The 26,609-nt window shown below is 39.9% G+C and overlaps 1 protein-coding gene across 1 annotated transcript in view; it reads left to right on the forward strand.

Annotated features, from left to right (window-relative positions):
• The window catches only part of LOC6575308 (putative uncharacterized protein DDB_G0277255), a 73,384-nt gene extending 51,823 nt beyond the window's left edge, over positions 1-21,561 (forward strand). The window contains exons 3-6 of the mRNA XM_044008200.1: positions 9,825-10,103; positions 10,168-10,400; positions 10,496-10,986; positions 18,797-21,561. Coding sequence (XP_043864135.1) covers positions 9,825-10,103; positions 10,168-10,400; positions 10,496-10,986; positions 18,797-21,545 — 3,752 coding nt within the window. The 3' untranslated portion in view covers positions 21,546-21,561. The remainder of the gene's footprint in view (positions 1-9,824; positions 10,104-10,167; positions 10,401-10,495; positions 10,987-18,796) is intronic.
• The last annotated feature ends 5,048 nt before the right edge of the window (positions 21,562-26,609 follow it).

Genomic DNA, 26,609 nt, shown 5'->3' on the forward strand with positions numbered 1-26,609 from the left:
GTTGGGGCTTTACATCGAATTGACGATTCATTTAAATGCGATTTGAATATATGCAGAGGACGGAGAGAGGATAAGCAAGAGATAGAAAGAGCGGGAAGTAGAGAGGATAGAAAGACAGAAAGAGAAGGGTAGAGAGAGAAGAATAAAGTGAGAGAGAGAAAGAGTGAGAGAGAGAGAGGTATGGGTATAAACTGAGTGAGAGAGCTGAATATATGCAGAACGCATAGCGATGGAGAAAGAAGACAATGAGAGAGGGAGAGGAATAGAGTTAAAGTAAGAGAGGGGAAGAATGAGAAGAAAAGAGCGTGAGAGAGAGAGAAAGAGAGAGGAGAAAGAAAGAGGAGAGAGAGAGAGAGGAGAGAGAAATGGACATAGTGATATATATGAATAAGACAGCAATAGACCGACAGCAAGACAAATGGACAAATTAAAGAAAGGCAGAGAGCAAAATAGGGATACCCCGCATACGCTTCTGTGTATATGAGAAATCAGCTTTAAGTAGTTATAAATAAATATACATATACATATAAAAAATCATAAATTAATAACCATTATTATTTTTAACATATTTATTTTACACTGTTAAAAACCTGCAAAATATTTCAAAGCTCTTTTTTTAAATTCCGACCCAATAAGTAAGCCGTTCGATTATGCAGCTTTCAATTGAGTTAAATGAACGATTCCATAACTCGATTTGCATTTGAGCGCATCAGTGAAAAAATGATGGGTATGACTGACAATTGGCTCCTTAGCAGAACGCAGGATGCAGCACGCAGGACGTATCCACAAATCACGGACAATCACAATCAGTGAGGTCCGCAACAAACGAGAAGAGCAAACGAAAAAAAGGCACGCGAAAAAATTCCCCCTCAGATAGGGGCTACGTGCATGGCAGTTGCCTGCCGCGCCAGGATAACACTCACATACGAGGTGTTGCCATATTGTGGCAGCTGTGTGTGTGCGTGTGTCTGTGTGTGTGTGTGTAAACAGCAGCCGCGAAAAAATTGGCTGCTGCTACGTTTTTTTTCGCGTCGTGTTGCCTCCAATGCAATCAAGTGGACGCTGCATTAAGCGAGCAACAAAAAATGGCGATGGTTGCTGCTGCTGCTGCTGTTGCTGCTGTTGTTGCTGTTGTTGCTGTTGTTGCTGTTGTTGCTTGTTTGCGCGTCGCGCCTAGAGTACATCAGTCTGGGTCCGTGACGGGCCCGGGCGAGGCCTAAAAGGATTAAGGCGATCTGTGCGCAATCCGCGCAATTATCCTTTCATTGCATTGGCTGAGGGTGCAGTTGCCGTCATCGTTGCCGCTGCTGTCGCAGTCGTCCGCGTTGCCAGAAGCAATTAGTTGCATCACTCAACACTCTTTTTTGCTGGCACTTCTCTGCTTCGCTTCCTTTTTGTTTTTTTTGTTTTTTGGGCAGTTGACTTTTGGCTACATGTGGCAGGGCACCAGGCTGCTGCCTGGCTGGCTTTTCGTTGCGGGCATTGTTCATGCGGCGTATACGCAACGCTTGCTCTGCACTCATAGGGCAATCATTTTTATGAAGTTTCTGTTGCCTTTTTTGGACCCGGAGTGTACTGTGGGCAGAGCAGCTACGTGTCCATTTGAAGTGCACACTTAAGTGGCCCTAATTGGTTTCACACACACGCACACATACACACGCACACACAGAGTATCACACAGTCCCGCCGCAGCAACAAGTGGAGCTGGCATTTTTGGGGTAACACAGCTTGGCCAGTTAGACTGCTGTCAAAAACAAGGCTTCTATTAACTAGCTAAACGAGCAGTTAGTGTGTTGATGTGTGTGTGTGTGTGCATGTGTGTGTGTGTTAGTTTGTCTATAGCTCTGTCTGCAGCTTCAATTCACTTTGCTGCTTTGCTGACGACGGCAAACCCATTCATGTCCGTGTCGAGTGCACAACTGTTGAGTGTGCCAGACGACAACAACAACAACAGCAACAACTCTTTCACTAAAGAACGAGCAAAATTTAAATGTGCTCTCATGAAAAATAGTTTACTGCCACTTGTTGGCTCTGCTGAACTCGAACAGCAGCCAGGCAGCATTTCAATTGAAATACCAGCTGTTGCTGTAGCTGTTGTTGTTGCTGTTGTTGTTGTCATCATTTGCTCGTTGTTCGTGCCATTTGGCGTTTAGTGTGGCAGCCAGCCAGTGTAAGCCAAAAATCCATTCATTGTAAATTCAGCTAAATCCATGAATAAAATTTTGCAGCCAGTCTGATTGTCTGCCTGGCTGCCTGGCTGCCTGGCTGTCTGGCTGTCTGTCTGTCGGGGAGCCTCATCTGTTGCCCCAGCTTCGTTTTATTGCACACAAATGCTGTTGCTCTCACTCAGCACTCTCTCTGTCTCTCTCGCACTTTCACTCGTCTGATGCTCCCTCCCGCTCTCCGACCAAATTGAATTTCCGAATTCAATGAATGAATTGTTTTAGCTTTTGTTTAGTTATTTAGCCAGCGGATGTGGCGTGCGCTTTTTCTGTTGCATACTTTCAGGCTGACTGTTGCATGCAGCCTCAGAGCGCGCACATGCATACCTATATATATGTGTGCATATATGCATATATATATATATATATATAAACAACACATATAGCGCCTGTTGCCTTTGCCATTTTAATGTCCTACTCTGTCGCTCTGTTGGCTGCCCAATCTTTTTTTTTGGCTCTTTGCTCTCGGCAATTGTCTAGTTTTTGTTGCAGCCACTGCTCCTCCTTCTCCTCCTGCTGCTGCTGTTGTTGTTGTTGTTGTTGTTGTTGCACATTTTATTGCGCTCTGGTTTAGCAGAAATGCGGAAATTGCATTTCTCTGCATTTTACATTTCAATAAATTTGAAGCAAGCTGCTCTTCGCCTTTGCGTTTTATGTCGTCATTTCAGCATGACTCCATTTTTGTATATATAAAAAAAAATGTATATATATTTATATATAATAATAACAATAAAAATTCCTCTATTCTGTTTTGTTATTCTATTTTTGTTTTGCGGAAAATTTATTTAGCCATCTTGGCTGGTTTATAACGCGATTAAATTGGCTCCCAGCTAACTGAATGACAGTTTATGTACGAATGTTGATGTTACTGAATAAAATTGGTTAAATGGGAATTAGATTACGCTGCAGTTGCAGTTGCGGGTGCATTCCAGAGCAGAGGTGCCGCTTATAAATTAAATTTCCGCCAGAAAAGGAAATAAAAAATAAAGTGCAAATAAAAAAGAGGAAGGGGAAACCTTAAGTTCATATATTTTTTAAGTTGTTTATGTATTATTTTCTGTGAGCGAATTTTTGGCTTGAAGAAGTAGAGAGATGCTCATGAAACTTGGCAGGGATAGAGTAGAAAATCGGTTGACTTTGGTGTCTCTTTTTTTGTCGACTAGAAATGAGAAAATAATATGCAAGCTCCAGCCTGTTTAGAAATATATATATAAATATATATATAATATATATAAATACCTTAGTTTTATATTTTATTATTTATATGATGCGGAAGTTTGTATATGCAAAAATCTTTCTTGAAATCACTTATTTCTATAGAAAACCACATTGGTAACTTAAGTTAGATTAGAATATGCGAATAAGCTCCCCTAATCGGACATCAAAATAATAATATATATTTAGATTCAATATCTAAAAAAAAAAAAAAAAAAACAAAACCAAAAAAAAAACATTTGTATGAATGTGTTTAAATGTTTAAAAATGTGATTATTATAATATTTATAAAAACAGTTTCGAGTATTAAGTCAAGTATTTACTCGTGAACTGATTATGCTTTATAATGATTGTTAAAGCTAATCTGCTTCTTAGTTATGCCTACTAATTTCTAATCAAATTCATAGAGGCCTTTCTTATGTCTAAAAAATTGAAAAAAAAAAAAAAAAAAAACAAATTTGTGGGATATAAAAGTTGATCCGTTCAGTTTTTATAATTTACTTATTTCGCGAAACTTTTTTTTTTTATATAAACTCCATATGTTTTAAATTACCAAATGAAATCCCAAAAATCGTACAAAATGAACAAACAAAATATTCTCAAAAACTAAATAAAAATAAATTTGTCTTAAAACTCTGTACATATTTCATATAGATACTACACCATTCTTGTCTTAGTCACATCACTCATATTTCTCAACTAAATATTTAATGCAATTAAAGTGAAAAGGTTGTCAATTTCTGAAAATTTCATTGCTGAACGTTGATGGGATAACAGCGGCATGGAAATAGAAATTGTGCAATTGCCTAATTGCCCATCAATCAACAATCTCACACTTGCAATTAGTGCAGGACAGGCCGTCCCCAGCCCCCACCCCATTTTGAATAACTGCATGCAATTGTTGTACGCGCTGCTCAACAATTACAGCACTTAGGATTTTGTTTTTTTTGTTTTGTCGAGCTGCAGTTGGCAATTTTAACCAATTTCCTTTCGTAAACGACTCCAAAAACTGAGCCCACCAATTGAAACGGCGCTGGCCAAACATGCAATCAAATGCAATCGAACGAGACTTCAAAGAGCCACACACACACACGCACACACACACACAGCTATGCACACATGCACACACGCACACTCGTACACATTTGAAATTTGGCCGAAAAACGGATGGCTGGCCAATCAAAATGCATGCGGGCCCAAAAGTGCATGCGAAAGCGCATTAGAGTGAGACAACGATAGCGCCGAAACATACATTTCCAAAACGAGGGACTCCCACACCGAGGCCAGCAACAACAACAACACCGACAGCAACAACAACAGGCAGACGAGCATGCCAAAGCCGAACGACTGCCGAGCGCAAACGCACGAGACGAAGCCGGGTCGGGCCGAGCAGGGCAATCGAATTTATTTGCTGCTTCTAATTTTCCATATGCCCACAGCGACAACAGCGATGACGACGACAATTTCTATGCCAGAGTGACACACAAAAAAGGTTCTAAACACACACACACACACGCACACCGATGCAGCTGCAGCTGTGTTGTTGTTGCTGTTGTCAGTATGTAAATTGCCAAGTCTTCTTCGGCTATTTTTTCAAGTTTCATTTCGTTTTTGTTTTTTTTTTTTTTCTTGAGGCACGTTTTAGTTGTGCAGTTTTGCAAGGGTTGCATCCCTGTATGCCTATGTGTATGTGTGTGTGTGTGTTTGACTAGTTTTAGCTGCGTATGTCCTTGCATTTTGTGCAATTCATTTACATTTCAACGCTGCCGCTTTGCATTCCCTTGCGAGTTGGACAATTCGGCCAAAAGCAAACTTGTCACGTGTTACACGCACACACACACACACACACACACGCACACAGAGAGAAGTCGCATGTCCTTTTCATTGCACACAACATTTAACAAGCCCCTCAAAACGCACACGGTAAACGACTCGAATCGACGCGACGCGTCGCTCGCAGTTCGCAGTTCACAGTTCGCCCGTTTACCGTTAACCGTTTTTAGTAGTTCCTCTTTCGGCTGCTTTCATTTGGGTACCGTTCGTTTAGCAGCCGTTTGCTGTTGTTTTTGTTGCATTTAACGAAACTCATTTCTTTGCGACTCACTTTTGGCTTTTGAAACTTTTTGTATTATTTGGATTTTATCGCTCACTCACTCGCTCTCTCTCTCTCTCTCTATCTCACTCACTCTCTGTCCCTGTCCTGCTGCTGGTAACTAATTTGTTGTTGTGGCAGGACATGTGACGCCAAGGGAACATTAAAAGCTATGACGGTGTCCTTTAACTAACTAACTGCCACCTCTGCCTCCACCCGCATCGGCAAATGTTGCAAGTACGTTGACATCCGACATTACTCAAAATGCTAGGCAAAATGCAATGGCGTGTTAACTGCAGCCAAAATAGCAAATGCAACAGCAACAACAATAACAACAACAGGCAGAGAACAACATTCTAAAATTATTTGTTTGTTTATTTTTGGGCATGCAATAAATTCGTTTCTAGCCTATATACAAATATTCAACTATTAAAACACCATTCGATTTCATTATTAATAATTTTTTTATTTATAATGTTTTTAATATAAATAATACATACACGTGTATGTATATAAATAATATCATCAGAATTAACTAAGGAACCTTAAGTAAAAATATAGCAAATAAAAATATATTCATATATATGCGTCAAATATTTAGTTTAGTTAAGAGCGTAAATAGCTCTTAACTAAACTAAAAAAAAAAAAAAGAATAATAATAATAATAAAATAAAATAAAAAAATTAAAAAACAAAATAAAAATTTGTTTCTATTAAAATTTTAATTTCTTAAAAAAAAAAAAGATTTCTAAGTAAACATTTCAAAGCTATTACTTAAACAATTTTTGTTTTTAATTTTTAGAAAATTATGTTCAAATCAAACAAAATCAGTTAAGAGTAATTTTATAAACAATTCTTCAAATAAGTACATACATATCTTTAAAAAATTTGTTTTAAAAGTAAAATGTACAAGTGTTTCATTTCCCAAATTGATCTCATATTACTAAGCAATTCGTAAGCGAAATACTTGGACTAAATTCACAAAATGTTTGTGGAATCCATAAAAATTGCTAGCAAATTCGTTTCTCATATTTAATTTGTATATTTTGTGCTATTTTGTCTCTATGTTATGTCATATGAACGCACGTGCGTAGAATTGCGCGCTCTTCTAGCGTGAGTCTATCAGCCATATTAAGCATACGCCTCGTGGCACACGGCTCAGACGCGTCGTGGACGACGTAAACACATACGTACATGTTTATGTATGTATGAACGTCTCTCAGGTCTAATAATCTATATGCACCACCTTTTGACATTTCATTATGGCACGCACTCGTATTACCAAACTGAACTAGAACAAATGGAAGAACACAAAAACTAAATAGAAGTAGAGGCAGAAAAAGAGAGATAGAGGGAAAGGGAGAACAAATCATGAGGCAAAAATGCAACCAAAAATAAAACCAAAACAACGCAGAGGCCGTAAAAAATGTCAGGTTGTCGCTGTCGACATGTCAGCAATGGCTGTAAGTTGACGCTGCGCCGCCTGCGGGAGGCGGCCCAGGCGGCCCAGGCGGCCCAGGCAGCCGAGGCAGCCTAGGCGGGCGGGCGGCAGCACGTTGCATGCCACAAGAACAATGCAACACATAGGGCAAACAGCCGAGCCATTTTGTATCGATAGATATGCCATACACATACATACATACATAATGTATATCATTACTGAAATTTGCTTATGTAACGCGCGTAACTGACATGCCCCCGCCCTCAAATTAAAAAGGATGTGCATTAACAAAAAATAAAAAATAAAACGAAAAAAAAATTCAACAAAAAATGTTGTTTTTTCTCTCTCTCTCTCTCTCTCTCTCTGTCGGCCTGCGTATGACTTTTGCATATGGCCATGCGGAAAGGTAGCGCCTATGTATGCGTATATTATACATATGTACATATGAATTACGTATACATAAGGGTTTATCTACCAAAGACACACACACATATATGTATATATGCATACATGTGTATATGCGAGTATGAGCCATATAATGTGTACATTAATCGATAATTGCATTTTTTTTCGTGCATTTCTTTTGCCAGTTTTCATGGGTTGGCGGCCTGTCTCTCATGGCACATGGCATTTCCCTATGTGTATGTGTGTGTGCCGCTTTTTAAATGAGTTTGCGTGTTTAATTGGTATTTTCTTCCAGTTTTTCATTTTATTATTTTGTGAGCTACTTGTACGTCTCAGCTTAACAAACTTCATATTAATCATACGCCCCGTGTCGCTGCTGATGTGCTTAAAGGACAGCATAAACAGGCATTTAAAACAGCGCCCAACTTTGATTCAACGCACTTTCCCTCTCTACAATTTGTCGTCCTGTTTTTTCGTAGTATTTGATGCGCTGTTAGTTTTAGGGCGCCCGCAAGCCGCAAACTGCAAGCCACAGCGCGAGCAAACAAACAAAGCGACAGATAGACTGACAGACAGAGATAGTCATGCGAGGCGAGGCGGGCACGCAGGCAAGCCAGCTGACAAGTTGCCTTGAATAGATACTGTCTGCATGTATGTGCACATGTGTGTGTGAGCGCCTATCGACGTCTACAGCAGAGGGTTACAAGAAAGCAAAAAAAAAAATAAGGAAAGAGGAACACAGCAAAAAAAATCTATTTAGCATACATTCAGGCGCTTGCTTGGCATAATGTAAACGCTACTCTGGCAGACGCTGGCAGCATTGAAATACCGGCTCAGCATACGCAATGTGTGTCGCCTAACCACACACACACGCACACACACTCACGCACGCACACATGCCTTTGGGTAGGCAGACATTTTGTGCGTGCGTGCAACGCATTGTATGCAACCGCGCTGCAGCGAGCAACCCTTGGAATTTCGCTTGTATGTGCGAGTGTGCGTAACGTGTGTGCGTGTATGCGTGTGTGCATGTGTGCATGTGTGTGTGTGTGCGTTCGAGCTGGCTGCACTTTAAAGTTGTGAGTTTCGTAAGTCTCGCGCGTGCATTCACCTCGATTTTCTTTTTTTTTTTTTGCGCCTTTTTTTGGTGCGTGCGACGCCAACGTTGCAACAGCAACAGCAGCAACCCCTGTAGCACGGCGACGACGACCCTGTTTATTTGAGCGCCTCAAAAATGCAACGACAACAACCTCGAGGACAACAACAAACTGCAGTTGCAATACAATTTGAACGCTGAAAAGTTTGAACACGCCGCTCTACTTATGCGCCGCAGCAGCAGTTGCCGCTGTTGCTGTTGCAGTTATTGTTGCTGTTGTAGTTGCTGTTGCTAATGCAGTTGCTGCGGCGCCTGTGGCCCACTTGAGCAGCGTACGCAACGCAACGCACCGCACGCATGGCACGCACTTTTGCGCAATCAGGACGCGCCAGCGACAAGGACATGACTGACCTGGTGTCGTCGGGGAGGGTCGGACGGGGGCGCAACAAATTTCGCTCAACTTCCGGTTTAACAATATGGCAAAATATGGCTATGGTTAGACGAAGAAGCAGAAGAAGAAGAAGAAGCAGAGTAAACGTTGCAACGTTTTGTAAATGCAAATGCTTGCAACAAAACAGCTACAAAATGTGGCACCAAAATTGCAGCATTTGTTGAGCTCTGTTGCAGCTCGCCTCACTCACATGCACTCCACCTCTCCTGTTCTCCCTCTCTCTCTCTCTTTCTCTCTCTCTCTGCGCCTACCTCGATATTTAATTCGCATTTCGTGTGAGTTGACGCGTAACCTTTTTGCCTCATATAAAAGCGGCAAAGTTTTCCTTTTTTTTTTTTTTTTGTTTTTTTTTTTCAACAATTTGTTTTTTTTTTTTTTTTTTTTGCTTTTGCTGCACGCATGCCCGGCATTTCGAGTGGGCTATGCATTTTGCATTAAATTGCATAACTTTTGTGGCAATTAGACGGCATTGGCAAGGATATGCAAGGAAATGCAGTTTGCCTATGCAAACAACGAGTGCGAATCTATCAATTTGCCAGCCATGGCGTATACGTAATGATACGCATACGCAGCGTGCGCCACGACCAACAATTCTCTCAGCTATTTCATTTCATTTTTGTATTGCTGGCCTACCATTCAATTAAGTAATTTATGTCTGCACAAATTCCCAAGCTTCAGGCAAAAAAAAAAAAAAAAAAGCACAAAAAAAGAAAGGAAACAAATTGAAATAGGCAAATAGAAAAATAGGCAAATTACTAAGAAATAGAAAAAAGAAACAGAATAATAACCTATGCAGCTTATGCATAATTTAGCTACCTCAGGTGGCACCACTTATATTCTATGAACGTTCCACAATAACGAAATGTTCTCCCACTCTCTCTCCCTCTGTCTCTGTCTTTGCAGGCTTAGAACGCGTCGCTGAGGAATTCATGGGTCGCAGGAAATGGAAACATTATCAAGAGCAATTGACGCGCAACCAATTGAATATCGCAGAGCAACAGCCCATATCAATAATAACGAGCGAAGAGACAGACGACAACAGCGAATACAAGGAGAGCCACTGCAAGCCACTGAGCCAACGCTTAGAGCAGCCCAACGGCCAGCCAATCAGCAGCAACAGCAACAACAACAACCACAACAACAACAACAGCAACGGCTTGTTGCAATTTGAAGGCGATTTTGGTATGTAAAGAAATGGTCGACTTTTACTTAGCCGAGTCACAAACCAACTATTGTTTTACTGCAGACAACAACCACGATACATCACACGAGGAACACGACTCAAGTGCAACATCACGTAGCTCCGTCTCACCGACTCCACCGCCAGAACCCAACGATTGGACACCGTTTGATAAGTGCAATTTCTGTGTTAACGGTCGCTTGCTAACGGTTAACGCCAAAGGCGAATTGGTGGCCGAATCAACGGCCAGCAGCAACAGCAACAGCAACATCACCAACAACAACACATCTGTGCATCAGGTTAGCTCTCTCCCACTCTCACACCCACTGCAATGTTCTTATTTTAAGCTGACAACATAAAATTATCGTATACTTAACGCAACTTTCCCATGCAGCACGACAGCGACAGCAACTCGAGCGTATCGCTGCACAACAGCAGCACAAATACCAACAGCAAGCATAGAGCACGCAACAACAACAACAACAATAACAATATCAACAATATCAACAACAACATAGCCACAACGTCATCGCCCACGAGCTCCATAGAACTGTATAAGCTGCTCACGCAGCAAACAGCCAAGATGACATCCATGGAATCAATGGCCGCCAAGCTGGCCCAATTCACAATGATGGCCGACATCAATTTGATGAACACGCTGGCCAGTCAACAACATGCCAACTCCGTAACACCAACTACCTCGGAAGTAGCCGCCGCTGCTGCCGCCGCCGCCGCCGCCGCCGCTGCCGCTGCCTCTGCCTCTGCCGTGCCCAGTCCCACACTCAAGGATGCACTGCACAGTCCACACAATGCCGATGCGCCGCTGGACCTAAGCAGCAAGCCATCGCCGAACTCATCGATCAGCGGTGATATCAAGACAGCCAGGTGAGTCTCAATTCCATTACACGTGAGCGAGATTTATTCGCAAATGTGCACGCTTATATACTTGCTAATATACTTGCATATATAGTATACATATATATATTATATAAATCGGGCATTGCGCACAAGTGAAAATAAAAATTAAAATGCAGCACATAAAAATACAAAACGAAAGTAAAATAAAAATAAAAAGTCAAAATTTAAATGCTCTATAATAAACAGAAAATAATATATGCAAAAAAATATAATTGCAAATATAAAAACATGAAACGAATAAAAACTAATTAAACAATTAATAATTAAATGCTCTATAATTCAATTTTGTCGTAATATTATGAACTAAAACAGTTCTTTAAATTATAAATATTATTAATAATAATAATTAAAATAAAAATAATAATTATTATTATTATAATAGCAATTAAATTGTCTTAATAAATATAAAAAATATTTTAAAATAATAAAAAAATCCAACTTAAATGAAATAATAATAAAAATCACAAGTAAAATTAATTATGAAATTATGAAAAAAAAAAAAAAAAAAAAGATTTGACATTAAAACTTCACCGTCTATTTTATGACATTATTTTAATTTTTCATTTGATTCAGTAATAACAAAAATCATCAATTATTATCACAAATTATTAAGTATGAATTTATTTATATTTTTAATAGCCAAAAAGAACAAAACTTAACTAAACACGAAATAAATCAACTAAAAAATAAATAAAAGAAAATATTAAAAAGCTAAGAGATGAATATAATTATAATTAAATAATTAAATATATATAAAAAAAAAAAGAATAAATAAATATAGTTTATGAACGTGATGAAAAGCTTTGTATATAAATTTTGAAAAATAATTTTAAAACATATAAAAAATATTGTATTGCTTCTGCTGTTGGCAAAAGTCAGCTGCATGTAAAAATCACGCTTTTTCTCTTCGCATTTCTGTATCTGTATATCAACGGATTTTTATCAACTCAGTTAAGCAATGCAAACAAGCTCCATAATAAATGCGACATGCCCAGCCTTAACTATATATACATATAAAAAAAAAAAAGAGGAATAAATTCAACATGAAACAAAAAACAGAGAAAAAATGGTGTTTCAGCAGACAATACATGAGATAATTGCACTTTGGGCACTGGCCCGCCTCTGACACTGCATTTATTGTAGCATACTTAATGGGGCGGTAGAGGCGAAGGTGGAGGCGGAGGCGGAGGCGGTGGGGTAGGCGGGACGAGGTGGCCAACGGAAAGCTTTATTGTTGTGCGCCTATGTAAAAATCGTGCAATTACACAAGCACGTGTGTGCATGTGTGTGTGTGCGTGTGTGCATGCACATTTAAGTAGGTGTGATGCGCATATGTGTGCGTGTGGGTGTGTGTGTGTGGGCTTTGTGTGTGCGTGGTTTGAGTGCGGTTTATGAAACGATGCCGAAAATTACACATACGCCCCATAGCACGCAGCCAGCGCTGCGTTGGCCACGCTTAATTACTGAGGCGGTGCAAGCTGTGGGCCGCATAAATTTGCATCAAATTTGAGCTGCCGAAAAAAAGAGAGAATAAAAAGTGTATACAAAATGTATTTCCAGCTGGGCTGTGTGTGTGTGTGTGAGTGAGTGCTTGTCTGTGTGTGTGTGCATCTTAACTCCTTTATATATTTTGTGCCTGCTATTTTTTTTAATTACTCTAAAATGTTCGGGAGCACCTAGGCTATTATTTATGTGTGTGTGTGTCGGTGTGTGTGTGTACACTTCAGACGACAGAGACAAGGGGCGTGCTGAGAACGTGTGCATAATTTTCCAGCACTTCCACAATTTTTGTCATTATTTTTTTTCTCCTCTTTTTTGGTTGTTTTTTTGTGGCGGCGGCGGCAGCGGCTGCTGTGGCTGCCACTTGAGCCGCAAAACACGAGTCCTTGTCTATTGTCTAAAGCATGGCCAAGTGTTTGTTAGCAGCTGCTGCTGCCGCCGCTGCTGCCTTGCATCATCGTGCACCTATTTTAATTGTTGTGATAAAAAGCAACGAAAAAAGGGAATGCAAACAGGATGCGACAGCTGACAGGAACTGCAGCTGGCTAAAAGAAGAAGTCAAATGCCGCGCGCATTGACAAGCGCTCAATGGCTTTGGCCAAAACATGTCCAGCTCACACACACACATACACACACACACATAGATATTATATATATATATATAGTTGGCAAATGTATTGCCAGCAGCTCAGTCAAAAACACTTGAAATACAAAAGCCACTGACGCTGCAATTTTTTGGCGTTTATTACGGATTTTCTTTATATATATATATGTGTGCATATATATACATAGATATATATATATACTGGGCTGGCTGCTGTTGATGATGAGGCGGCGACATCGCCACTCCAAGTCAAGCGTCGACGTCGACGTCGCCGCTGGCAGCGGGCGCAGCAGACAGAAAATGAGTGCATCATATCGATCGCTTTTTTTTCCCCACTGCGTTTTACATTTTTTTTGGTCTTTCTTCTTGCTACTTTTTTCTATGCAGCAGTTGGGCGGAGGCGGAGGCGGGGGGCGTGTTGTCGCTGTGTGTTTATATGTATTCATTATTTTTCGTTTACGAAAAATTCTCTGTGCACACACACACACACACACACACACACACACACACACAGGCATGCACCGAAAAAAAGATTGTGAGCGTAATAACTGGCATAGACTGATGACGCCGGCGTCAACGGCGGCAGCGACTGCGACTGCGACGGCAACAGCGACGTCGCTTTCCCCATTTGGCCCCAAAAAAATGGTGAAAAAAGCGAAATAAAAAAGCTTAATGCGTGCACTTGCTATTGTTATAGCCGATGTTGCTGCTGTTGTTGTTGTTGCTGTTGTTGTTGCTGCTGCTGCAGGCCAGCAATTTTTAACCGTTTTTTTTTTTTTTTTCATTACTCCCCAATCCCCCTGCCGCCCTTTTTGCCATATTTTTGTCATATTCCAATGACCGTTGGGCGTTCAGGTGGGTCGGCCTGGTTGACTGGCTTGGCTTGGCTGGCTGGCTGGCTGGCTGGCCCGCCTGATTGCCGTTATATGTGTTTGTATGCTATATGCGTGCGTGAATGAAATGTCGCTTAAATGAGCGAGATAGAAAAAAAAACGCATACAAAAAAATTGCAGCAGCTGCAGAGGCAACGGCGACGGCGACGGCGACGGCAGCGACGTCAGCAGCGCTGGCCGTAAAAAAAATGAGTGCATATCTTCCGAAAAAATGCAACTGCATATGTATGCATGTATGCGAGCATGCTAGTGTGTATGAGTGTGTGTGTGTGTGTGTGTGTGGGTGGTTGTTTGCTGCGCACGCATCGAGTGCAAGGGGCAGGCAGGCTGGGCTGGGAGCCGCCTGCATTGGCAACAAAAACAAACATGCAATTGCATTCATACACAAGTAAAAAAATAAAAAACACTCACACACACACATGGAGTCACATGCACACATGCACTTGATGCATTTTTAACAAAATTGCATTCGGCGTCGTCACACACACACCCGAACATTCAACCCTGGGACGGGACACTGTGCCAGCCCACGCCCACTTCCGCCCACCCACTGGCCAAGCGATGTTTGCGCTGGCGTCCCGCCACAGACAAATTTAGCGGCCACGCAACAAAATGAAAAGACAACAGAAAAACGAAAAAGCGAAGAAACGAAAAACCGAAAAAGCGAAAAGAGGAGAAAAGTGAAACGAAAAACTTTAATTAATTATGTACACAGACCGAAGCCAGACTGGAAAGAATATTTAACAGATGCTTAACTTTGGCTAAACTTCAAATTAACGCTCTAAATTATGAACGTAGCGAAATTACAAAATTACAGCAAAAGCAGGAGGAGAGGGCGAATTAATACAAGTTAGGCTTATTTACGAAACCCATTGAATATGAGCCAAAAAATGAGGCAGCAAGAGATTTATTATTTATTTGCTTCAACTAGAACGGAAATAATAATATATGATATAATATATTGAAAATTAATAAGAATACTTGACTATAGACTTTTAGATACGAGCCATATAAAAGGCATATAGAGGGCACACAAACGGCAGTCCTATAGACCTCAAATGATCACATCTGCTTCTATCTAAATGTATCAAAATTCCACTGTTTTTCTTAAAATATTCTGCTAGGAATGCACTTTTGCATTAACTATAGCTATTTGATAAACTTTCTCTTAATTATTAATGCTCGTATAAAACAAGAAATTGTTAGAAACTAAATCTGGGCTGCAAGGTGAATGAACCATTAGTTCGATCACTTGACTCAGAAATTCTCTTGTGGAAAGGGAGATGATTCGACTTAAGCTGTTGTTAGTTTCCCTCCGTATCTTCTAGCATCTCAGTAACTCTCGAATCATATAGTTAAACCAGCTTATAGTCTTAATAAGTACTACATATAGGCCAGCATTCAGTGGGTCAATGAAAGAGCTATATTATTAGTCAGGCACTATTCTATACAGCTTTAATATGGCTGTAAAGCAAAGTCCCTCAATATTTCGATCACTCGCCAGATTATAGTATATATTAATAATTTGTATATATTTGCTTTCGTTTGCGCTCGCATTGCCCGCGAGTCGAATGGAATTATGTATATACTTATGTTTAACCCAACGCACTCGGTAAGCCCGAAAAAAAATGTAATACCAATGCATTGTGCATTTCATGTATGTAAACGGATGCAAGGCATGGGTGTCAGTGTGAGTGTGTGTGTGTTTGTGCTTGCATTGCTGTGTGTGTGTGTGTGTTGTGTATTTAAGGCATACAAAAGGTGTGGGATTCACCGACAAAAAATGCGATATGCGCATAAAAATGTCAGCAGCAACAACAACAAGAACAACAACAGCAGCAGCAGTTGCAGTTGCAGCAGCAGCAGTTGCCGATGCAATTGCAGCAAGCGTCAAAATTGCAACAACAACAACAACAGCAACGAAATCCACGCAAAAATGCAACAAAAAATCAACCCTTTTTTTATTATTTTTTATATTTTGTTGTTGCATTGCAGTTGCCGCTGCTGCCACAAATTAAAACAAAATGTCAGAAAAAAAGGCGAAAAAGAACGAAAAAATATAAAACAAACGTGGTACGAGCGCAAATGAATCCTCGCTACATGCGTGCAACAAAAACAAAAACAACAACAACAACAGCAGCAGCAGCAGCCAAATTCATGGCAGTGGCAGCGACGTCGGCGTCGACGCCAGCCGCGGCTGTTGCAACGACGGCAAATTGCAATTGAAGTGCAGCCAAAAGGTAAACGACACCAACAGCTACAACAACAACAACAACAACAGAAAATCAAAACGACATTGAAATGACATTTTTCATTAATATTTGCAAACCTTTTTTGCGAAACCCTTTTTAACCCCTTCGCGCCCCTGCACACATTTTTCGGTCACATTATTTGGTCTAGAGGCGCGCAGCAACTGCTCTTCGGTCAGCAACCATTGCTGCCACCTGCTGTTGCAGCTGCACGCTGCTGCTTCTTCTCATTTTTTGTTGCTGTTGTCAGCGCAATTTTCAGACATTTTCCAGACGTGCACGATCCTAGCAAAAACAAAAAAAAATGAAACAGAACCTTGCTACAACAACAACAACAACAAAACTTTTCCGTCAACTTTTGCTGCGCTGCGCTGAGCTGAGCTGAGCCGAGCTGAGCTGGCCCACAGCCCACAGCGAGGACAAGAAGCTGTGCTGTGCGTTTCCGCAGCCAGTGCAATGTACTGCAACGGCAGTACACACACCCACCCCGCCCACCTACGCGCACAGCGCGACGAACGCACCCAGCCCCACCCACTGTGTGGTGCTGCCAAAAGGGTCTTGGTCTCAACTCTCGTCGCGTCTGCTGGCGTCTCGTCTCGTCTCGTCCCGTCTCCTCTCCTCTCCTCTCGCTACCCTGCCGGCTGCGCATAAAGAAAAGAAAAATTTCGTACGGCTTTCACTGCTGCTGCTGCTGATGCTGCTTCATGTTGTTGTTGTTGTTGCTGTGCACAAAAAGTTGCCTTTTGAAATGGGCTAGCCAAAAGTGCGCTCCACCCGGCCAAACAGAGAGTGGCTGCAGCGCTGGCACCACCAAAGCGCCAAGTGGTGCGGCTTGGCATTAAGTGAAAAATGCTTTTTTATTTTAAGCAAAAAAAAAATGAAAAAAAAAAAAAACAACAACAAAAATGGAAAAAATTCGTCTAATGAACTTCAAAAACATGTTTGTCCCTGCCTTGGCTGGCAGGCTGACATCTTCGTGTCTGCCCCTGCCACGCTCAGCCCTGGCGTGTCATCTTTTGTCTCTGCAGCAGGCCAAAATCGGAGAGAGCTGAAAGTACAAAAAACACACACAAAAAAAAAAAAAAAAAAAGCAGGGTATATAGAAAAAGGAAGAAACGTTACAAATTTTTCTATGCTGCATCCTTGCCATTGCCTTTGACAAGGACAACGTCGCTGCTGCTGCTGCTGCTGCTGCAGACATTTAAGAAGCGCTCATTGTCTCTGCACTCAAGTGTGTGTGCTCCATGTGTGTGTGTGTGTGCCCAATATATGAGCACCGAAAATAAAAGAGGGAAAAAACGAACAAACAAAAAATGTGCATCGGCAAAGGGTGAAAATAATATTTTGTCAGCTTCTGTTTTCCGCTTTGAACTGAAGTCACAGAAAAGAGAAGCTGTCAAATGCGAGCTGATGTGCCGGAAGAGGTTCCCGAGCACATAATACGGGATGGATCATAATACGGCTTGACTGCTCAATTACCTCGATGGCACATGTTCAAGGGCTACTTCGACTACAAATCTACTTTCATTTGCCAAAAGTTCATTCACTTCAAATTGTCGAACTAATTAAGATCAAATTGGATTATGGTTCACAAGCACTAGTACCACATTGAATGGAATTGAAGAGGGCATATAAGTTTTGAATAGCTGAGGACAATATATTCATTTAGAGATTCATTGGCAGAATAGAGATAAACTGGCTGAACCAGTCTGTCTGTCCTCCGCTCTTCTTGTCCGTCTATCAATCTGTATGCATGCAAAAGCTATAAGAGTCAAATTTAAAATATTCAAATTTAAAATATTCATTCTTATATAAGCTTCAAGCTAAAGCTTTTTTATGTCGATAATTTTCTAATAATCTCGAAAAGTAGAAGAGCTAGTGTTATTAAACTTGGTATGTAAGCTCTCGTAAGGTATACCCATTGAATATTAATATTAGTTTTTTGATACATTATTCATATATGTATATATTTTATCATATTTTCGAGCAGCAGATTATTACACTATGGGATGTACATACCATTATATGTCAGCAGTTAGATCGGATTGCAGAGTATCTTCTAGTCAGCTCCTACTTTAAGTGCTCTCTTATTTAATGGATTATATATACATATATAATGGTGCACATATTCAACTATAACTTCTAGCTAACTTCCTAGTCGGGCACCTAGCACTAGAGCGCCTATTGAATTTATTGTATATAGGTTATTCATCGAAATGTATCTTTATAAGTAGGACACTTTCTACTAAGATACCCTTGCTTTTATTTTTAATATCTGTGTACTTATAATTGTTAATGTAAAATATAAAAATTTCTTTAAGTATTACTGCATACTTTTCCTATATACTGTATAGGCCAATAAATTTATATCAAATATAGTTGAAAGCCTATTAAACGAGTATCCTTAAGTCGGTTACTTCCTGCGAAAACACTCTTTCTGTACTCTTAATATATACACTCCGTTATATGTTTCTTTATATGAACTCGTAGCAAACCTTTGTTTCATCTCCTGCCTTTCTCTGCTCTTACAGAGCTCTGTCGGAGTGTGCCACGCCCCTTGGAGCCGGCGGCCGGCAGGCGTACAGCAATGAGGATCTGAGCAGCGCGCTGCAGGATGTGCTGGCCAACAAGCTGGGCACACGCAAGGCGCCCAGCCAATACCACGTGCAGCGCACGACGATGCGCAGCAAACTGGGCAAAATGTCAATCGATGGCAAACGTGCGACGCCCGACCTGCAGCAGCAGCAACTGTTGCAGCACGAGCTGGAGCTGGACGAGCAGGAGGAGTCCGGCGATGAGGCCGGCGATGGCGACAGCAATGCGTCGGGCTACCAGGATTTGGCCCATCACATGGCCGTCAACGAGCATATACGCAAGCTGGGCGACCTGTCCGAGCACAATGGCAGCGACCTGGGCGACGAGCAGGAATCGGTGATGTCACCGAAACAGACGCATTCACAGGGCGCCGGCACGCCCACTGGCCACCTGCCGGGCGTACCAGCTGGCGGCAATGTGGCCGGCGCCATAGATACGCGCGTGCTGCTACATACGCTGATGCTGGCAGCGGGAATCGGGGTGATGCCCAAGCTGGATGAGACGCAGACGTTGGGCGATCTGTTCAAGACGCTGCTGATGGCCAACAGTGGCGGCATTCTGGCCCAGGAGAGCAACGGCAGTGCCACGCTCTTGCAGCAGCAGCAGCAGCAGCAGCAACAGCAACAACAGCAACAGCAACTCAATGCGGTTGCTGCCTTTCGTCGTCATCTACCAAAGTCTGAAACGCCGGAGACTAGCTCCTCGCTGGATGCCAATGAGGCGTGCGAGGATCCTATACTGAAGATTCCGTCCTTCAAGGTCAGCGGCGCAACCAGCGTCTCGCCCACCAACAGCAACAATGCCAGCGCCAACATCATCGTCAACAACAGCAGCAACAACAACAACAACAATAGCAACTGCAGCAGCAACAACAACAACTCTAGCAGCAATCGCAACGGGGATCACAGTCCACACTCCGCCTCGCCGATGCTGGCAGCAGCTGTTGCCGTTGCAGCCGCCAGCAACAGCTATCGCAACAGCAACAACAACAGCAGCAGCAGCAACAATCTGCTGTCGCCGACAGCAACATCCATACAAAAGATGATGGCCAACACCATACAGCGCAAGATCAACGAGCAGAGCAACCAGGACAGTCTCCTGGTCCTGGACAAGCGCAACAATGGCAACACCAGCGGCAGCGAGTGCAGCAGCAGCGGCGGGGGCGGAGCAGGAGGCGGCGGCAATACCAGCAGAAAGCCCAGCATATCGGTGGCCAAAATTATCGGTGGCACGGATACCTCACGCTTCGGCGCCTCGCCCAACTTGCTGGCCCAGCAGCACCACAGCCATCTGAGCGCCCATCATCATGCCCATGCACACACGCATCCGCATGCGCACCACCAGCAGCAGCAGCAACAGCAGCTGAGCGCGCAGGAGGCAGCGGCGCTTGCAGCTGGCAAGGGCACTCGGCCGAAGCGCGGTAAGTACCGCAACTATGACAGAGACAGCCTGGTCGAGGCCGTCAAGGCTGTGCAGCGCGGCGAGATGTCGGTGCACCGGGCCGGCAGCTACTACGGCGTGCCGCACTCGACGCTGGAGTACAAGGTGAAGGAGCGGCACTTGATGCGGCCGCGCAAGCGCGAGCCGAAGCCCCAGCCGGATCTGGTCGGGCTGACGGGCGCGGCGAATAAGGTGAATGCCAACCTGGTGGGGCTGAATCATCTGGACAAGCTGAAGGCGGGCAACAGCAGCAGCGGCAACAGCAGCAGCAACAACAGCAGCAGCAATGTCGGCTCCAAGCTGAGCAACGCCCTGAAGAATAACAGCAACGCGGCGAGTGCAGCGGCCGCTGCCACGCCCAACGGCCTGAAGCTGCCCATTTTCGATGGCGTTCAGCCGTTGTCCTTCCAGCCGACCATGTTCTGGGCGCAGCCGAACGCCGGCGCCAACTATGGCCTCGACTTGAATCGCAATAACGAATTTCTGAACAACCATCTGGCCGAGGTGATACGGGGCAGCCCGCTGGGCGTGGCGGCCAATCTGAACCACGGCCATGTGCCGAGCGTGCACATGAAGAGCGCCCTGGAGTACGCCGAGAACATGTACGACGGCATCATACGAAAGACTCTCAAGCAGAACGACAGCGACGTCATCCTCAACAGCAGCGGCAACAACAGCAACAGCGGCAATGGCAACGGCAATGGCACCGGCAACGGCAATGCGCTGCTGGATCAGCTGCTGGTGAAGAAGACGCCGCTGCCGTTCACAAACAATCGCAGCAATGATTACATCAATGCCACCTGCTCCAGCTCAGAGTCGAGCGTGAAGCGTCCGGGCAGCCCGCTGGGCGCCTATGCGGATATCAAGCGCGAGCGACTCAGCCCCATGCGCAGCACGGCGAGCGCCAGCAGTGAGGACGAGCAGGATGCACATGTCAACACCACCAATAACAACAACAACAACAACAGTGAGTTGGCACACAACAAGAACAACAATGGCAATGGCAACGGGCGCAGTCGGATGACATCGCGCGACTCGGAAACGGACGCCAGCAGCTTGAAGAGCGAGCAGTCGCTCAGCTCGGCAGCGCAGCTGCACAAAATGATGGATCTCAATGGCAGCAACAGTGTCAAATACGAGCCAGAGCCGGCGGCAGCAACGGGGTCGCAATTATCGCCGAACAGTTCGATACTGCACGACAAGCTGGCACAGATCAAGGCCGAGCAGGCCGAGGAGCAGTTATAGGTCCGGTGGCAACCAGGTGAGGACTGTCCCCAGCAGCAGCAGCAGCAGCAGCAGCAACTTGTGGCAACAACATTTGTGTGGCCACCGCTAGCCACGCACTACTATAGTTTCTAAATGAATGGGGCAGTTGGTTAGGTGTATAGGCAAGGGCAGATTGAGCGAAACCAAATTTTTAAGCATACATGTATGTATATATGAATGCCTGTATATATGCATATATGTATATACATATACACAATGACAAAGCAAAGAGCCCGCGGCAAATGGAGCAGCAACTCCAAATTGTTAGTAGTTAATAAAACCTAAAGCAAAACAAAAATGAATACACACACACACACGCAAGCATATAACTTATATGTATATGTAAGCATGCAATCTGTATGCAACACAGCAACAACAACAACAACAACAACAACAACAACAAACATGCATAGATGCCCACAGTATTTATGCATATTTTTTGTTTAGTTTTTTGACAATCGACAAATAGGCATTCTCTTGTACAAACTTTCTAAACCAAACAAAACAAAAAACAACAAAAAAAGAAAACCCTAAAAAATATACAAAAAACAAGTAAGCAACAGTAAAAACAAGAATACCAAGTAAATTCATTTTTTAAATTAAACAAAGAAAAAGCAACAAAATTTATTTCGATTAAAATTTTATTTCAACACCAAAAAAATTAAAAACAAATTAAAGTACAGCCCATATAAAAATACTATGCCAGCGCCTGCTTGCGGATTGTAGACAAAAATTCTTGGAAATAAAACATTCCATCAACATTTTTATAATTTTTAATATATATATATATAAAAAAAAAAAAAAAAACAAATCAAAACAAAACAAAAGAAAACTTTATATGTGATTTCTAAAACGCAATGCAGACGGCTTATGCATAGCTACTGACACTAAACCCAACAACAACAACAATAACTACAAATACCAGCAACAACAACAACAATAACAACTAAACCAACAATAATATCCGATCAATAACAACAACAACAGCAAACATAATAGCCAACAACAACAACAACAACAGCAAACAAACAAAATAGCAAACACAAAATTCAAAAACTACAAAAATCAAAATCAAAATTTTTTTTTTTTTACTTTCTAAACATGTTTCATTTCAATGTTTTACACTATTATTTTCAAAAAAAGAAAAACCCTTACAAAAATGAAGAAATATAAAACAAACGGAAATCAATAAACAAAGCTGCCTTCACATTTACAAATTAAATAAATTGATAAGAGGAATGAGAAATTGTTAGCTAAAGCAAAAAGAAAAAACAAAAAAATATATAAAGAAGAAGAAGCACACAAAATAATAATAATAATACAAGAAACTTACGCAAAAATAAAATTCACAACAACAAAAACCACCAACAACAACAGCAACAAAAGACAGCCCATCAAATGTTAAAAAAAGAAAATTTAAGTTGATATAAAAAAAAATTAAAACACATATAGATAACAAAATTATGAGATATGAAAACAAAATTTTGATGTTTCGATGTTAAAAAAAAATAAATAAGTAATAAATTTAACTAAATGTTTTAGGCCGTAAATTTATAAAAACAAAAACAAATTCCCATTCGATAAAATGTCTTGAAGTAATTTCTATAAAACCATATATCCAAGTATATATATATGTATATTTCTGTATGTGTGTGTCTTGATCCATTACGCGTATACCTCAATAACGAAACACACAAGATCATTTTGAGCAACTCTATATAAAATGTACTTATACACTCTACACACTCTTTACACAATATATAAAAAAAAAAAAAAAAAACAAAAAATGAAAAAAAAATTGAGGAATGTCTACTAAATACATATTTACACTTCAAAAATGAAGAATAAGACAACTTTTTTGGTCAAAACACGCTCCCTACCTATCCCTCCCCCATTTGAGAGCTCTCTTGTTTCGAAAATTCTAGATGGGTTTTACTTAAATGTATGCGTAAATAAAAAACAAAAACTCTATATATATATATGTACCTAAACGAAGAAAAAACAAACATATTTTGTGTGCTAGCTAGTAAGTGTCAAAAAAGAGAAAACAAAAACTAAAAAAAAAAAATGTATTCATAACAAAAATTATATATACAACAAACACATGTATTTTTAAAGTTAAACGAAAACCAATATCAAAATTCTATTCAGCTGAAAAAAATATTTAAAAAAAACCAAAATTATTTATAATTTAAAGCATATTTATTGGCTAATCCTTAAAAATAAATTCGATGTGCATAAATGTTGTGGCTAGAAATACAAAATACAAAATATATAATTCCAAAATTTCTATTGAGGCAAAAAAAGAAAAAAAATATTGATAAAAAAGCATATTTCGTATATTTAAAATATGAAGAGAAAAAAAATGTAGTAAATTATTTGCATCACAAGAAATTGTTTAAAAGCAAACAAAAAATCAAATCGTATTTATTGCTAATTTAATTATATTTGAAGTATACATACATATTTATTATACATACATATATACACACATATATATGTATATAAATATATATATATATAGACACACTATCTGTGATTAATAATCCAAAATTTTGAAGAAACTTTTTCTGACTAATGTTGGTTAGGCAAACAATGCATAAAAAAGTAAATAATTATTATAATAATATAAAATACAGATTACACACACACAGACACACATATATAGAGAAAGCTATAAACTAATTGAACGATCGGATACAAATAATAACAACAAGAACAACAACAACAACAGCAATAACTACACAGAGCAACAACTATAGAAAGCGAATTCTTGGTTGGCATATGGAGTATGTATGTCAAGGTATATACGATATAGGCCAAGATACCAGTAAACAATAGCAAAGGCAACAACTTCAGCACATAACTAACAAAACAACAACAAAAATCATAAAACAGTTCAGAGCAAATATAGTTGTACATATATTTTGGAAAATTTTTTACGCAAAACTAAACAAAAAAAAAATGCAGTCAAAAAAAAGCAAAATCAAAATGCAATGTAAACATTTTATAAAACAAAATTATACAAAGTAAAAGCTAAAAAAAAAAATAAGAAAAATAAAAAAAAAGAATATTTTGTTTAAGACAAACAAACAAAAAAATGCTAGAGAAAAGTAATGAAATCAAACTAAATCATAAAGAAATATAAAAAAATTTAAATTAAAATAAAAATAAAGTGCAATTATACGGTTTATATGTATTAAGAAGCAAAAACAAAAATTAAATTAAATTGTAAAAACAAAATCTGATTTGAGAAGTTTATGAAAAATGCATTTTGCTGCCTACTTCAAGGCGCGAGAAACCAGAATTGAATAAAGAAATACGAAATACAAAAACGTAAATGTAAATGAAACAAACACATACATATACATATACACACATATACACACAGACAGGTAAATGGGCATAGGAGTATAGTGAAAAGTAGAAGAAGAAGAAAAAACAAGAGAAAAGCAAAGCAAGCCGTATGTAACTGAAATATGAAACCTTTTCCACTTGTTAGAAGAGAAAGGTTTTCGTTGCGTGAAGGAATAGGAATATAACAGCTTGAGAATGTTGAGAATTGTATAGAATTTTTGCATTTTCCAGCCTGCCACGCCCCTTCAAAAACTGAAATATAAGGAGGATTCAAAACCGTCTCTTGGCTAGGTGGGTTGGGCGTGCAAAAACGCTCAGGTACGTGTTTTTATTTTTCGGAGAGAAAAAAGATTGATTACCCATACATTACTTATTCTTTGTTTACAACAAATTCATAGTTAATAATTGTATAAAAAAAAAATAATAATATCAAATGATGATAATGAAAAAAAAAAAAAAAACAAATTAAATCGATATACTTATTAATATTATGAGTCTTAAATCTATATAAATATATATTATGTATATTTTAATTATTATTCTTTAATATTTTAAAAGTTTAGAATTTTGTTCAACATAAATCAAAATTTGCTGAATATAAGTGCATATACATAGTGTTTACGTTATTTACTACACCCTCTATTATTTATATTATTAATTGCAACAATAACAACAACAAAATAGGCAAATCAAAATTATCAATTATTATTAACTATACAATAACTATATATATATATATATATATATATATATATATATGCAGACCAACTGTTGTTTAGCCTTGATTTGTGTGTTTTGTATATATATACATATATTAGTAAGCAATCCCCTTTTTGAAACAAACAAACAAACTATTTGTTGTTTTTTTCTTTCTTTTTTTTTAAATTAATATTACAAACGGGCAAAAACACATTTGACTTATAGTGCAATTGTTTCAAACAAAACAAATATAAATATATCTATATAAATATTATATACTTTTATATGAATAACAACTGATATAATTTAACAGATTTCTTTGCAATACCAAGAAGTATATGTATGTATATGTTAACAGCAACAATTATTAATTTAACATCAAATTGAGAATCAAAAATCATTTTAAGTGCACATATGTGAACAATTTGTAAGACAAAGTCAAAGTCAGTTTACTCAATTCATTTATGCTAAACACAATAACTAAAAACGAGAAACCATTTCAAATTTCAAAGTTTAGTTGTGCCAATCGGAAAACAGATGGAAAACTCTTTACTTGAGCGTTAGAAAACAACCAAACAAATGCAAAGAACAGAAGAAACAATAGCCAAGACAAACAACCAACAACAACAACAACAAACACAACAACAATAGCCCAAAATAATTGAACTAAAAATTGAGCACATATATATGTATCAATATATATGTCAAGAAATCAAATGAAGAAGACAACAACAACAAATAAAAAAAAACACACACACACAGCCTGACGTCGATTGTACTTTTCTTTTTTCTTCAAGCAAAAACCAATATAAAAAAACAAACAGTTTAATTAAACAATAGTACTACTCTAACTACAACAACTAAAATAGCAAACAGTAATAGAAATAGCCATAGCCACAAACAATTAACTATAAACCAATACAAACACACACAGAACAACACACACACAAAAAGACAATTATCAATTTACTAACAGCAAGCGAGAGC

The sequence above is a fragment of the Drosophila mojavensis genome, unplaced genomic scaffold (genome assembly GCF_018153725.1).
Source record: "Drosophila mojavensis isolate 15081-1352.22 unplaced genomic scaffold, ASM1815372v1 contig_231, whole genome shotgun sequence".
Lineage (NCBI taxonomy): Eukaryota > Metazoa > Arthropoda > Insecta > Diptera > Drosophilidae > Drosophila > Drosophila mojavensis.